The sequence below is a fragment of the Onychostoma macrolepis genome, chromosome 11 (genome assembly GCF_012432095.1).
Source record: "Onychostoma macrolepis isolate SWU-2019 chromosome 11, ASM1243209v1, whole genome shotgun sequence".
Lineage (NCBI taxonomy): Eukaryota > Metazoa > Chordata > Actinopteri > Cypriniformes > Cyprinidae > Onychostoma > Onychostoma macrolepis.
This window is the reverse complement of record NC_081165.1, coordinates 6,927,598-6,944,467: the sequence shown is the minus strand read 5'-3', so window position 1 is coordinate 6,944,467 and position 16,870 is coordinate 6,927,598. Positions and strand designations below refer to the sequence as shown.

Here is a 16,870-nt window from a genome sequence, read left to right as displayed (position 1 = left end):
GGTTAATCACAGTTCTTTCATGATTTAACAGGAGGGGGCAATTAATTTTTCACGTAGGGCCAGGTAGGTTTGGACAGCTTTCTTCCCTTAATAAATGAAATCATCATTTAAAAACAGCATTTTGTATTTACAAAACTCCTGAAAAACTTTTTCATTCTGCGTCGCTCCATCCGCTCCTCGGCTATCAACGAGAGGAACATCTGTACTTCCTCAACAGACCACAAAACAGCAATTTTTTGTTTGTTAACGTCACGTTTTGGTAACGGTATGGCTTGCTTGGAACCTCAAGTGACGTGGTACTAAAAAAAAGTACCAGGTACTAGGTACTGTACCCAGTGGAAAACCCCCCAAAAATGAGCCGTACTGAACCGTACCGCGCCGTGGAAAAGCGCCATTAGTTTAATACTCCCATTGAGTGCAGCGGTTTGCTAACGCCTCAAAGTAAGAATAAGTGTTTTCAGTGGACAGATATTTCATGTTCAATATACACTGTAGCTGAAAGGTTTGAAGTTAGCACACTTTTCAACAGTTTTTGAAAGAAGTCTCACCAATGCTTTATTCATTTATTCAATCAATCAAATATACAGCAATATTGTAAAATATTATTTCTGTGTGAATATAGCTGTTTTCTGTGTGAATGAATGAATGAATGAATGAGGCATTTATATAGCGCTTTCATGTGTATTGCAATACACCCAAAGCGCTTTACAATCATGTGGGGGGGGGATTATTATCTTCAATAATAGAATAATAATAGAATTCAATAATACTGCTCACTAAATCAGCACAGCGCTCTGGTTAATAAAAACAGCACAGATGAACCTTCAAACACTGAGAGCAGATGCTCTGCAGTTCTCCAACCATCCAGCAGGGGGCAGTGCAAGCTAAAGAGACGAATCACCCATCATGAGCGTGCCATGCAGTCATGTTGAGCCCAACGCAACATTAATGCAAGAAAGGTCAGAACACTAAATCCCGTCAAGAACAATTTATGAGGTCGGGGATTATAATGACCCAGTCGTCGCATGTGTCCTGTTCTCCAGCGTCTGTCAATGTGTTGAGGCTAGTCACAGTCAAGAGAGCTTTTCTGATTAATCGCATTATGAGTAAGGAGACGCATATTTGCAATTATGTGTTCTTGAGGAGGGAAGCGTTATTTCTGAAGGGGCATATGCATGCTGCACGCTGGTGGAGCTAATAACCCAAGAGCAGCGCTTTGACGTCTGTAGCTGCGTCATTAGCTCCCTGTGTGAGCAAGTCTGTGTGTGTGTGTGTGTGAGTGTGAGTGTGTGTGTGTGTGTGTGTGTGAGTGTGTGTGTGTGTGTGTGTGTGTGTGTGTGTGTGTGTGTGTGTGAGTGTGAGCGTGTGTGAGTGTGTGTGGTTTGCTGCATGTTGGGGGCTCTTGCTACAACTCTGTGCTAAGCTTCAGCACACAGGCAGGGGGTCCTGCTGTGCCACTTTATGAATTATAGCGAGACTGTGAGATTGGAAGTTGCAACAAATAGCAATATAAACAACTACATATAATATGTATCATTAATACAAGTGCACACAAGCACAACTGGATATACGTTGGTGTTTTTCCATTCTGTCCTTTAGAAGGAATCATACACTGAAAAAAAGGATTTACTTTGAAATAATTCTCACTCAGAAACCACAAAATAAATTTAACAAAGACATAAAATGAACAGCAAGAAACTCATTGAATTAAATGTGAAATTTTGAAATAGCATTTTCTTGTAAAACATTCTCCAATTACAACTTTGAAAAATCTTGTTTTTACAGTGTATATTGAAAACGGGATAATCTACCTTCTGCAATAGGAAGAATGCAGATTTTCATATGGCTCTGTTCTTATTCAGAACCAGTTCCATTTAAAATGACTGTCATGACATTCATTTCTGTTCACGGGTTTTGAACAGCTGTGTGCTTCCACTGATTCGTAGAGAGAAGCGCACTGAGACTCTGTGTTTCACACACTGAGACCACAGCATCAGCAAAACAAACACTGAGAGCGCACAGACTGAACACAACCTGATCAACTGAAGATGACCAGCCAAGCCAGAGTCATTTTTAAAGAATTGTTCAAATCACAATCATTACAAGCAATTAGGGTTCATCAAAAGGGGGGGATTGTAATTATGTGAAATCAGAATCAGTTCCACACAAGCCCTATTGTTCATCCCGCCAAGAACAATTTATGAATTCAACGATTATAATGATCTTCATGGGTACGGTATCAAAACCATGAGCTCATTAACATACGGCTGCCCACATTTACATCAACAGCAATTTAGTAACTTAGCAACGTGGCCCATATCAGAGCTCATGGAAATACTAATGTCTTAAAGGTGTTAATTCACCAAAAAAAGGTGATTCTCAGAATAATTTATTTTATGTTCCACAGAAGGAAGAAAGCCATACAGATCTGGAATGACATAAATGATGACAGTTCTTGGGTGAACCATCCCTTTAAGACTTTAGTATGTAAATGACCGCCGATATGATTGGCTAACCTCTGTTTAGGTGTAATTCATGCTGTAGATCACTGGGACAGGCCAAGCCGCTCAATACTGAAGTGTGTCTTTTGTAAAGGTGCCTAATGAAACATCACATTACATTCAAGATACAGCACACATTTCATCCGATGTATTCTCTGGGAACTGAACTAACGAGCTTGCTATGACTCATTATATGTGACGATTAATGAGATCTGACATGGCAAAAGAGGAGCAAATAATGACAAATCAGCTATCAAATTACTTCAGAAAACCTGAACGTTTACAGATTTTTGAAGCTTTCTGGTCATTTCTTAAGCTTGACTATTCCAGGAGCAGCATGAAGCTCCTACTAAACATCTCCTTTTGTCACAGAGCTATGAATTCAAAGAGTCAGAGAGATTGTAGAAAGAGTCATGTATAACTAGGGGTGTAACGGTCAGTGTTGGGGGTAACGCATTACAAGTAACGCGAGTTACGTAATCGGATTACTTTTTTCAAGTAAAGCATTACTTTTTAATTTATAAGAAAATATCTGAGTTACTTTTTCCCATTTATTGACTGACAAGTCTCCTGTCCCCATGTTGATGTCCGCTGTGTGTACATGATTTTACTGTAGTTCTAGACTAAATGTGAACATGCATTAATTCATCTCACTCGCAAAAAAAAAAAAAACTCTAAACAAAGTATTCATCAGAATGAATAAAAACTCAGAATAATAATTAAATGTTATATAATACAAATGTATCTAATCCCATTTTATTAACCAATGTCTTATAAATAGAACTTATATTAATAACAAACAACCAAGCCCTGCTCATATTTAAAAAGTAGTGTGAAAGTAACGCAAAAGTAATGTTACGCATTACGTCCCATAAAAAGTAATTAGTTACTTTTTTAGGAAGTAACGCAATATTGTAATGCATTACTTTTAAATGTAACTTTCCCCAACACTGGTAACGGCACACAGAAGTCACGGTTCGATATGAACCGCAAATGTTTTTTCATTTATTTTGAACAGACAGTAGTGCTACATACATGCAGCATGAGCAGTTGTTCTTGATTTGAATTTGCCAGCAGGTGGCGCTTATAGAACAGCAGCAATACAGGTTACTGCTGTAAACCAAGCTTTCGCTTATAAACACTACTTTAATGTGCATTATATGGAGATAAGAGGAAAAGAAAATGCCATTGAAACATATCTGAAGACGGTCAGTTCCTCTCAAGAGATGCTTCCTGTATGTGAGCATCGCGAACACCGAGCTTGACCTGCCTGCTACAGTATTTTCACCTCTTTACAGAATTCCACACAAATTTCATTTCAGGAAATGACTGCAATGCAGTTTGCGTGAAATTCTGGAATAGAGACTGGCCAAAATAAAACCCGAAACCTTCCCACACTGCTCTTGTGTGCTATCTGAACTCGCCGTTCTTGTTTTGGGTTGGTGCGTAGATCGTCTCTTCTTCTGCTGTGTCCTGCTGTGACGGTTAGCAGTGTGTTACCACTCGCGCCCCCTTCTGGACTGATCGCCTGTGACTGACCGTATTCATCGTCTGACCGCATGAACCGAACCGCGGCGGTACAATGCACCATTGCACTTCTATGTGTAACTGATCATGCCACAGGAAACCTTGTCCAATAAGTTATACTCGCAGAAAAAAAAAAAAATTATATAAAGTCAATCCATTCAAATATTTAAAAAGAAGTCACCTGCAGCGCCAGGTCAAGAGGAGCACAAATAGAGCGAGCTTACATACATTCTCTTCATCCTCAATGCTTTCAATACACAAGTCCATCTTCTCTCTTTTTCCTTTTCATTCTCTGTGACTCTAGAGACTCATAATGCTGGAGAACGTCCCCAAGAGTGCGACGATAAGCGTCAAAGACAAACAAGGCCAGCGCTGCAGCCCTTCAGTATGAGCCATCAACCGCTTTCACGAAGGATTAGCCCACGGATTTGCTCCTGTCTTCCTCAATTTTCCATTTTCTTTCTCAGCGGCTCTCTAATGACACAGGAGACAATAGTGACGGACCCCACATCCATATAGTTTTAGCTTCCGTTTTTAACAGTCTCATACATTTGCTTAAAATGCATCACAACTCCTCAGAAACTCTGGGCATTTCAGACTCGTTGATTGGATCACAAGGTCAGATGTCAAGTTTATGAGATTCATTTAATCAGACCTCCCAGCCATGACTGAAAAAACAAGCCATCTTCTCTACTCAATTTAGCTCTTGTTCATACTGACAACATATACATTGGTTCAGATTGGTTTTTGTTCTTAGCAAACTCCTGTTTGTTTATTTACTCATTTTAATTTTCATTTGATCTTGTTTCAGATAACAAAGCTGCTAGTTTTGCCATTGAAATGGTTTTTGTGTTGGTGAGGACATTATCCCAGCCTCAGGCCACTGATGTTAACAGTTCCTGGATGGAGATCAGCAGGTTTTAGGGACGATGAAGATAATGAAAAACAAAAATATGCTATATTATATAGCCTATGTATTTACAATATGTAGCCTACCGTGTGCACGCAAGCCCAAAACATGAGCTGAACTGCACGATAAGTGTTTTCTCCCCCATAGAAATGCGCACTTAACGTGGCTTAATATATAAAGATAAAAATATAAAAAGCCCATAATAAGCCCATGTTTTATATTTTATTAAAAATATGCACTATGTACAGAAAAGCAATGTGCTAAGAGTTTTTTTTTTTACAATGTTTTGTCTACGGGGGAGTAAACTACGAGGCTCATCTGCTTTTCTGTGCGTAATATAAACTGTAAACAGATTTGGTGTTTTTAATTCACTGTCTTCGTTCATTAGCCTACCTTAAGTGTTTTCTATGGGGGAGAAAAGGCTTAACATGCAGGGCGTTGCTGTCTTCTGGGCTATTCTGTTTTATTAATAGTAATTTTATTAATAAGGTTATATATAAGCCTAATAATTTTAGCAGTATTTATTATGATCGAATTTGGTCCTCCATGTCACTGTTTTAAAACATCAAGCCACATTAAGTATTTTAGAATGTCCCAAAACCTTGAACTAAACACTGACTGTATTTCTTTATAGTTGAGTCCAAATTCAAAATAAAACTTTATGAAACGCTCCATTGTGAACATACGGAGCTGTATGAACCACTGCAAGCTGCAAAGTAAATAGGAAGAGTTTGTCCGAACTCAACTGGTTTTGAGAGAGAACGCAAAACATTAGAAAAATATTTTTTCCTCCCAACCCGATTTTTTTCCACTACCATGTGCTTTTAGGGGCTCTGTACAACTGAGCATGTGCGGTTACTTTTACATTTGATGTGCAAAAAGATTGTGACAAAACTGTCACAATAACGAGAGGATGAATGCTAGTTCCTCTTCCCAGAAGTGCTGCAATCACAAAGGTTACAAAGGTTTTATTTTTCAAAATCTTTTACTTGTTTGTCAATTGTAATTTTTAAATATTTATTTTATATTTTTGTGTTTACAATTGTTTGTGTCTACACGGTAATGACACAGGACGAAGAGGGAGATTTAAAGTAGATGATGATGTAATATGTGAATGCATTACACAAGAAGCGTCTTGAGGGAAAGTCCTGAGTAACACTTTCAGGAAGAAGACGACCTTCTTTCATCGCTGCATCACACACACATCGACTGAACATGAACCCATGCCACTTATATCAGCCTTCCTAATTCAACAGAGGTTATTTTGCACTTACATTAATAAAATGATTGATTGATCTGAGCAAATAAACAACATATCTGTAACATATTTGGAATTCAAAGGAAAACTAGAGATGTGATACAGCAGCCCTGTTTTCTATAAATCTGAGACTGTCTCCTAAACAGCAACAGCCACGACAAGCAGCAGGGCATTTTGTTGAATCTTTCATGTCAATGTCTTTGTTGTTCCACAGTGGAATATCACTGGTTCAAAGCCAATGTTCACATAATTTTATATTATACATCTAATAAATTACAATTGGCTGTGAAGCTTTGCAGAATTTTTGGAATGTGTTTTTAGTGAGGAAAAAAAGGGCTGGAATAACTACACATCTTTTAAAATCTGAATAGATTTTAAACTGATTTTAAACAGATTTTAATATCTGAACAGATTTTAAACCATTAGGTGTCATACACTTGCCAACTTTGTGAATTAATCAATGTAGCTTGAAACGGATTTGTAAAAATCAGAGGTGTAAAATACTTAATTTTACTTGATTACTGTACTTAAGTATTATTTTGGGGGATTTTTACTTTATTACTGTTAGGGATGCACTGATACCGATACTGAGCTCATGTACTCGTACTCGTTAAAATGCCCCGATACCAGCGCCGATACCTCACAGCATGTGATAAGTGCCATATTCAGACAAAGAAACAGGACAACATGCAGCAGAATGGAGTTATTAGAGATTAAGGATGTCTACGAAGCAGATGTATGCAATGAATAATGTTAAACATTCAGTATTAATGCCTTTATAGTTGATGTGCGCGTGAGTGAATATAGTGAATATACTTTTCTCACAGACATCACTGGAACGTTTGTAGTTCGGTCGGATATGTCAAAAACAAGTAAGCAAAACAATGCACAAGTTACTTAACGGTAGGGAGGGAGGGAGAGATAGAGCGCGCGCACTTCTGTGATCTTTGTTGATGTTCGCTCACATAGCATGCATCACTTGGATTAAAACTGAATCGTAAATATAAGACAATTTATAGGGGCATTCACTGTAAAATAAATAATTTATTTTCAACCTTAAGCATACACGACTTTCTGGCGAAAGTGAAACTAGCAGCCTGTGTGAAATGCTCGGCTGTACTGTCCTCTCATTCTGCACCAGTACAAATACTGCGCGCGTTCTGCATGTTTTGCTCGCTTCATGAGTGTTTCTGCATTAGAAAGAAAACCAAAGAAAACGCGACTTCTATTTCTGAAAATATCACAGTTAGGAGATTTATAACTAGTGGTTCCCTGCATTATTACAGCAAAACACGTGATTTTAGCAGCTCTAATGCAACTGAATTAAAGATGATGTACCATAGAGCAAAAAAAAACAAAAACTTGTAAAATACATTTTAATGTGCATAATTAAGTGTGAAAATAATCGAAGGATATACAGTCAAACCAAAAATTATTCAGAGACCAAATATAATTTTTGATATTTTGTGGGTGCAGGACACTATAGTTCATTTATGTAAGTGAGGATAGCAAAATAAAGTAAACTGTGATCATATTATATCCAAAAATATAATGATAACGTGAGAAATGTTGAAGGTGTCTGAATAAATTTTGGTTTGACTGTATCTATTTGATAAATTAAGTTAAACAACTAACATTATACATACTCTTTTGGTTTCTGTACCCAATATTTAAAAAATTTACAAATGCAATGAAAATATTGGTATCGGTACTCGGTATCGACAAGTACCAAAAATAAAAATATCGGTATCAGGCAAGTACTGGAAAAAGTGGTATCGGTGCATCCCTAATTACTGTACTTAAGTATTATATTGGGGGATTTTTACTTTATTCAAGTACAATTGAAACTGACTGCTTGTATGTTTACTTCATTACATTTCTGAAGAAAAAACAGTACTTTTTACTCCTTACAATTTTATTTCAACATAAAAAGTATGTTACATTTTTATTTTATCTTATGCACGTTAAATATGGTGAACAGAATCTCAAACATGCGTGCTTGACGTGAGAACCAATGCTCATTGTTTTCACGCATCAAGCACACAGTTCTGCTTCAGTTATGACTTTCATCAGGTCAAAGTTCAACATCAAATCTGAGGAAGCATGTTAAGGTAGCAAAGTTGTGTTTCCCCCAAAAAGTTGATTCATTATTCTTTCTGTTTTGATCGAGCCGTTAGTTGTGTAATATATTGGCTGAATGCACAAGATTTAAGTGCAAATAAAATCAGTGATGATAATTAAATAATTAATATTTTTGTGGGAATTATTTTTTTAATTAAATGTTACAAATCTCCAAAAAGTGTTTAAATGAACATTGTATGTGTAATTAATTGTAATTCATGTTTATTGACGTTCTTACCAGGTAGTGGATAAGTTAATTAATATTTTTTAATCATAATAATTACATGATTGGCTCATTAATTAATATAATTAGCTGCAAATAATTATTAATCAATATTTGCTGAGAAAAAGCCCCCCCAAAAATGCCCAAAATAAACAATTAGAATATTAATTATCTTTTTAGACAGTGACGTGGACAACACAAAAAAGTGGCCTTTCAAAACGTTAACGTTATATCTTTTAATTCTACGACTCTCCTCGTTAAATTCAACCCAATCTTGCATTCTGTCTGGAATATGTTTCTAACCTCTGCATCACATTGTTATTAAAAGTGATAGTTCACCCAAAAATGAAGATTTTCATGTCGTCCCAGATGTTTATGACTTTCTTTCTTCAGATGAACACAAGCAAAGATTTTTATTCCGTAATGCAAGGGGACAGGACCACTTCAGAAACCACACAAAGTGAACACGACGGTCAAGTTTAAAATATTAGTATTTGTAATTTTCTTACATATGCCTATCGTTTCACATAAGACGACACTGATTCATTAACAGGGGTCGTATGAGTTACTGTCATATTCACTTTGTGTAGTTTTTGAAGTGTCATTTTTGGACGAGAGATGATTTAGTTCAGATGATTTAGATCTTAGTCTGTGTTAATCTAATAAATTAATCAGATATCTGATAAATAAATCATATATATATATGCATGCATGAAGGTGGAAAGGATGGAGTTTCCCTTTTAATCCCTTTCCCTGCAAATCTTTTTTTTTTGTGTGTGTGTGTTCCACTGTGCTGCATTTTAATTGTTATTGTTGCACTAGATATACGAGTTTGACCTGTGCCATTGCATTTTGTTTAGTTTTCTCCCTTTAACCAAACTTCTGTATGTCTGTCAAGGAAAATACTTGTACTTTTAATTGAGTAAAATCAAATTGAGTACTTTCACTTTTATTTTTTGAGTACTTTTTACACCTCTGGTAAAAATAAAATTGCATTTGACTTTATACTGTTCACATTTACTAAATACGACTGGATTCCAAACAGACATACACAAAAATCAGAGCCTGAAGCTACAAAATTGGACTTTTAGCAACTAGCATCAACTTGTGCAAACTGTAATCTGGGGCAAAAATCTGAGTAAAAGTCGTGTAGTGTATTACAGCCATTACTGGCACGTCAATCCACTACAATGTTTAAACCAGTCAACTAATTGTAATTAACTGCATAGACTGGTATTTGCTGAGAAGATCCCCAAATGTAGAACATTCAAAGATATTAACATTACTGCGGCAGACAAGTAAATGACTGAAGAGACACAAACCCTCTTTAGAAGTCACTTAGCATCTGCACAAATACTGCAGAACAGATCAGCTTCGACCAGCGTGAATTTCAATGCCAGATCATCTCATGCTGAGGATGATAATATCCCCACAATAAACAACACACAACACACGCTCTTCATCTGCAACACTCGTCTGTTCAGCAGCCTATTTACATAATAATAAAGTACATTTTTAAAATAACTAATACATGAATCAGACAGGAGCTCATAACTGACCTGATGGGGGACGAGACCCAGAGAGGTCGGGGGTTCATTCATCCGGTCATCACTGCTACTGGCCACAGCATATCCTCTGACAGAAAAACACATCACACATCAACACATTCAAATTAGACTTCAGTCCATCCCTAAAGAGCAGTTTTATGCTTAGTTACAGTGTGTGTGTGTGTGCATGCGTGACATATGAGGACACAAATTTATATAATGACAAGGGTATGACAGGTATTACAAGGAGAAGGTGACTTATGAGGGCATTACCTCATGTCCCCATTTTTCAAAAGGCTTATAAATCATACAGAATTAGTTTTTTGAGAAAGTAAAAATGCACAAAGTTTCCTGTACGGGGAAGGGTTAGGTGTAGGGTTGGTGTAGGGCAATAGAAAATACAGTTACGCCTATGGGATGTCCCCACAATTCACAAAAACAAACGTGTGTGTGTGTGTGTGTGTGTGTGTATACTGGTTTTTGTGGTTTACGGGGACAAAATTTGTATAATAACATGGGTATGACAGAGGTATTACAATTTGAAGGTGGTTTATGAGGACACTGTCTATGTCCCCGTAAATCAAAAGGCTTACAAAAAAAACATACTAAATGGTGTTTTTTTGAAAATCTAAAAATGCACAAAGTTTCCTGTAAGGGGTAGGTTTAGGTGTAGGGTTGGTGTAGGGCAATAGAAAATACAGTTACGCCTATGGGATGTCCCCACAATTCACAAAAACAAACGTGTGTGTGTGTGTGTATACTGGTTTTTGTGGTTTACGGGGACAAAATTTGTATAATAACATGGGTATGACAGAGGTATTACAATTTGAAGGTGGTTTATGAGGACACTGTCTATGTCCCCGTAAATCAAAAGGCTTACAAAAAAAACATACTAAATGGTGTTTTTGAAAATCTAAAAATGCACAAAGTTTCCTGTACGGGAAGGGTTAGGTGTAGGGTTGGTGTAGGGCAATAGCACATACAGTAAGTACAGTATAAAAACCATTACGCCTATGGAGAGTCCCCACAAGGATAGCAAAGCAGACATGTGTGTGTGTGTGTGTGTGTGTGTGTGTGTGTGTGTCTGTGTGAACTGAGAAGCGTTAATTCTGGGGTAGGTGTTACCATGCTATAGGGGATTGATTGCTTCAGTCTGTTGTGCTGCTGATAGGTTTGCGATTGTAGCTCCGTGTAGCTTCGCTTTTCTGTTGAATCTCTATCTTACTTTCATTCTCTGTTGTTTAAAGTGATAATATATAACTTAATTCCCACCATATTTCTGGTATTATCTATCAAACTAATCTAACTCTTTCGCTTTTTAAAACTGCGAGTGCAGCGCGTTAGCACTTGTTAGCCGGTTAGCTTGTCACTCGCGGTTCGCGTCTATTATTGTTTTCCTTTTCTCGCTCCGTTTCATTTCTCCCTCGCTCCGTTTTTCACGAGTTCATCAAACAACAGTGGTAAGTGAATCATTCATCAATCACGGTGAGTAATGGCTTCTTCTCCTGCTATTGTTGTTTGCACTGTTTGCCACATGAATAGTTTATCTGTCTCTGTCGGCAATGAGGGATTCACATGTGATAAATGCAGGGAAATAGTTAGGCTGACAGAGAAGGTTTTAGAACTAGAGACACGATGGTAAGAATGTGAGGGCTGTAGATACTGCTTTGGATGCGACTAGCTCAGGGAGTCCTGTACATTGTTCGGTTCCGGTTGAGCCCGTGCAGCAGGGCAACTGGGTGACAGTGAGGCGGCCTAGTCGCGGGTCAAAACACCACTCTTCCGTTCCGATCAAAACATCAAACAGGTTCTCCCCACTCAGTGACACACCCACTGAGAAACCTGATGAAAGTGCTCTAGTTATTGGCGATTCTATTGTACGGAATGTGAAAATAGAGACACCAGCCACCATAGTCCATTGTTTACTGGGAGCTAGAGCGCCTGACATCTTGGCAAATTTAAAAGTGCTGGCTAATGCTAAACGTAAATTCAGTAAGATTGTTATCCACGTCAGCGCAAATGATGTTCGACTTCTCCAGTCGGAGATCACTAAAAATAATGTTAAAGAGGTGTGTGAACTTGCAAACACGATGTCAGACACTGTAATATGCTCTGGTCCCCTCCCTGCTTACCGTGGCGACGAGATTCATAGCAGACTGTCGTCACTCAATGGCTGGATGTCTAAGTGGTGCCCGCAAAATAACATAGGTTTTATGGACATTTGGTCGAGTTTTTGGGGCAGACCTGACCTGTTGAAAAGAGATGGTGTTCATCCCTCCTGGGGTGGTGCCGCTCTTCTCTCTAGAAATATGGCACATAGTCTTAGAGTTTGTACTTGACTAACTGGAGCCCAGGTCAGGAAGCAGACAGACTGGCTAAACCGATCGTCTGCTAGCCGCCTCACGTCACCAAAGTCAGTTAACTCTCAGCACATAGAAACTTTTTCACCTAGATATCACTCTATAGAGACTGTGTCTGTTCCCCGAACTAGAAAATACAGAAAACATCCAAACCAAAGTAATAGTAACAATTTGATTGACGTTCAACAAATAAAAAATGTATATAATGCAGATAAACACATGATAAAGCTTGGCTTACTGAATATCAGGTCCCTTTCTACGAAAGCGCTTTTGGTAAATGATATGATCACTGATCATAACCTAGATGTGCTCTGTTTGACAGAAACCTGGCTAAAACCAGATGAATACATTACTTTAAACGAGTCTACCCCCCAAGATTACTGTTATAAAAATGAACCGCATCTAAAAGGCAAAGGGGGAGGTGTTGCTACAATTTATAGCAATATTCTCAGCATTTCTCAGAGGGCAGGCTAAAGTATAACTCCTTTGAAGTAATGGTGCTTCATATAACATTATCTAGAGAAACAAGTGGTAATAATAAATCCCCTGTGATGTTTGTACTGGCTACTGTATACAGGCAACCAGGGCACCATACAGACTTTATTAAAGAATTTGTGGATTTTCTCTCAGAGTTAGTGCTGACTGCAGATAAAGTCTTAATCGTTGGCGATTTTAATATCCATGTTGATAATGAAAAAGATGGATTAGGATCAGCATTCATAGACATTCTGAACTCTATTGGGGATATACATGTCTCAGGACCTACTCATTGTCGAAATCATACTCTAGATTTAATACTGTCACATGGAATTGATGTTAATGATATTGAAATTCTGCAGCAAAATGATGATATCTCAGATCAATATCTAGTCTTGTGCAAACTTCATATAGCTAAAACTGTAAATTCTACTCCTTGCTACGAGTATGGTAGAACCATCACTTCTACCACAAAAGACTGCTTTGTAAATAATCTTCCTGATTTATCTCAGTTCCTCAGCATATCCAACAGCACAGAAAAACTTGATGATGTAACAGAAACTATGGACTCTCTCTTTTCTAGCACTTTAGGTATGGTTGCTCCTTTACGCTTAAGGAAGATTAAGGATAAGAGTCCAACACCGTGGTATAATGAGCACACTCACGCTCTAAAGAGAGCAGCCCGGAAAATGAAGCACAGCTGGAGGAAAACTAAACTAGAGGTATTTCGTATTGCTTAGCAGGAAAGTACCCTATCCTACAAAAAAGCATTAAAAACTGCTAGATCTGATTACTTTTCATCTCTTTTAGAAGAAAACAAACATAACCCCAGGTATTTATTCAATACAGTGGCTAAATTAACAAAAAATAAATTATCAGCAGGTGTTGACATTTCCCAACAGCACAGCAGTAATGACTTTATGAACTATTTTACTTCCAAGATCGATACTATCAGAGATAAAATTGTATGATGCGTCAGCTACAGTATCGCATCAGATAGCGCACTATAGATCCCCTGAGGAACAATTCCACTCATTCTCTACTGTAGGAGAGGAAGAATTGTATAAACTTGTTAAATCATCTAAACCATCCAATCATCTATGTTAGACCCTATTCCATCTAAACTACTAAAAGAGGTGCTTCCAGAAGTCATAGATCCTTTTTTGGCTATTATTCATTCGTCATTGTCATTAGGATATGTTCTCAAAACCTTCAAATTGGCTTCAAATTAAGCCTCTCATTAAAAAAACACAACTTGACCCCAAAGATCTAGTTAATTACAGACTGATCTCGAATCTCCCTTTTCTGTCAAAGATACTAGAAAAGGTAGTATCCTCACAATTATATTCCTTCTTAGTAAAAAATGGTATCTGTGAGGATTTCCAGTCAGGATTTAGACCGTTTCTTAGCACTGAGACTGCTCTCATTAGAGTTACAAATGACCTGCTCTTAGCATCTGATTGTGGCTGTATCTCTCTATTAGTACTTCTGGATCTTAGCGCTGCGTTCGATACTATCGACCACAACATTCTTTTGAATAGACTAGAAAACTTTGTTGGCATTAGTGGAAGTGCATTAGCATGGTTCAAATCGTACTTATCTGACCGCCATCAATTTGTAGCAGTGAATGAAGAGGTATCATATCGATCATAAGTGCAGTATGGAGTACCTCAAGGCTCAGTATTAGGGCCATTACTTTTCACGCTGTACATATTAACCTTAGGAAATATCATCAGGAAACACGGTGTTAGCTTTCACTGTTATGCTGATGATACTCAGCTCTATATTTCTTCGCGGCCCGGCGAAACACACTAAATTGAGAAACTAACGCATTATAGTCCTCCACGTCCACTATATTCTCAAAACTCTGGCCATTTGATAATACCTAGAATATCAAAATCAATTGCGGGTGGCAGAACCTTTTCCTATTTAGCGCCAAAACTCTGGAACAATCTACCTAACACTGTTCGGGAGGCAGACACACTCTGTCAGTTTAAATCTAGATTAAAGACTCATCTCTTTAACCTGGCGTACACATAATACAGCAATACGCTTCTAATATTCAAATCTGTTAAAGGATTGTAAGGCTGCATTAATTATGTCAACCAGAACCGGGAATACTTCCCATAACACCCGATGTACTTGTTACATCGTAAGAAGAATGGCATCTACGCTAATATTAGTCTGTTTCTTTCTTATTCCGAGATCACCGTAGCCACCCGATCCAGTCCGTATCCAGATCAGATGGTGGATCAGCACCTAGAGACGACCTCTACAACCCTGAACATCAGCGGAGATCAGGACACCTAGATGAGCCCCAGAGACAGATCCCCAGTGAAGACCTCGTCACCTAGACGGCCATCGGGGCAAGACCACTGTAACCAAATGAGTCCTTTACACAATCTGACTTTGCTGCAGCTGGAATTGAACTGCTGTTTCATCTGGTCAGAGGAGAACTGGCCCCCGACTGAGCCTGGTTTCTCCCAAGGTTTTTTTCTCCATTCTGTCACGGATGGAGTTGTGGTTCCTTGCCGCTGTCGCCTCTGGCTTGCTTAGTTGGGGACACTTAATTTCCAGCGATATTGTCGACTTGATTGCACAGATACTGTTTAAACTGAACTGAGCTGGACGATGACATCATTGAATTCAATAATTGAAATGCCTTTAACTGAAAATTGAGTGTTTAATCCTGTCATTTTACATTATTGACACTATTTTCCTATTTTGATATTGGAAAGTTGCTTTGATACAATCTGTATTGTTAAAAGCGCTATATAAATAAAGGTGACTTGACTTGTGTGTGTGTGTGTGTGTGTGTGTGTGTTTGTGTGTGGTTGGGGGAAAGAGCTGCTGCTGGATTTAGTCACAAATACTGAGGCCATAACTGTGACTCAAATGGCAGCTAGTCAAAGTGTCAGAAATAGTCAAAGAGGAACGTACTGAGTATTAAGCTGCCTAAAAGCTATGTTTGGTGTATTACTGATGCATCCTGTGTGTTAAATGCAAAATGTGCTTCAATGCATCAAATGCAAACTATATTGCACCTCAGAAGGAGCTGACATGTTGGGATGCTCAAACAGAGGCGCCGTATCACCAGCAGAGCTCAACCGATATGGGTTTTCTGGGGGCCGATACCGATATTAATAAAAGACCGATATCGATATATCGGCCGATATTCTTTATGTGTAGGCTATATTTTAGTACAGTATAGTCAAAAGTTTGGACACACTTCCCATTCGTATGTCCAAACGTTTGACTGGTACTGTATAGAATACAGATACATATACAGAATATATATATACATAAACATATTTTTTGCAATGATAACTCAAATGTGGTGATCAAACACTTACAATGATGTGACAAACATAGGCCTATGTAATTGAGGCAGGGTATTTAACAATTTAACAATAAACTTTATTATTCAAAATGAGTCTGACATCGGTTCACTGAACAGTTCACTTATTATAAATAACTTGAAAAACACAAATAGAACAAAATATATATAACTTGAATTAAGAAAATAAACAAGGTAACTGTGTAGGGCAAGCAAGCTACTGCCAAACCAACAGGGGCAGGTTTATGCAGGAAGCACAGCTTTTCCAAATGTAAACATCTAAAAGTAATAAATAATAATAATGAATAATATTGTTTCACAAATTCTGTGTTCTGTAATCAAATGAACATGCAGAACATGAGGATTCGTATTTAAATAGCCTAGTCGGTTTGCAGTTTAATGTTCACAGACACAAGTCTATATTGCAATTTGATTTAAGTGTACTGACCTGTTTTTATTTATTCATCAAAAATATGACAAATTCCATGAAATTCCGCGTTATAGAGTAAATTCGATTGGATTTTGTGCTTCTGTCCATGTTTTCTGCATCGCAGAAATCACAGGGCCCTACTAATGTAGCAAACAAGTATGATAAGCTCATTGTGAGAG

General features: G+C 37.8%; 1 protein-coding gene across 3 annotated transcripts in view; it reads right to left on the bottom strand.

Annotated features, from left to right (window-relative positions):
* The window catches only part of atg7 (ATG7 autophagy related 7 homolog (S. cerevisiae)), a 96,915-nt gene that overhangs the window by 43,941 nt on the left and 36,104 nt on the right, over positions 1-16,870 (bottom strand). For all 3 annotated transcript variants that reach the window (XM_058791241.1, XM_058791243.1, XM_058791242.1), the window contains exon 17: positions 10,100-10,175. In XM_058791241.1, coding sequence (XP_058647224.1) covers positions 10,100-10,175 — 76 coding nt within the window. The remainder of the gene's footprint in view (positions 1-10,099; positions 10,176-16,870) is intronic.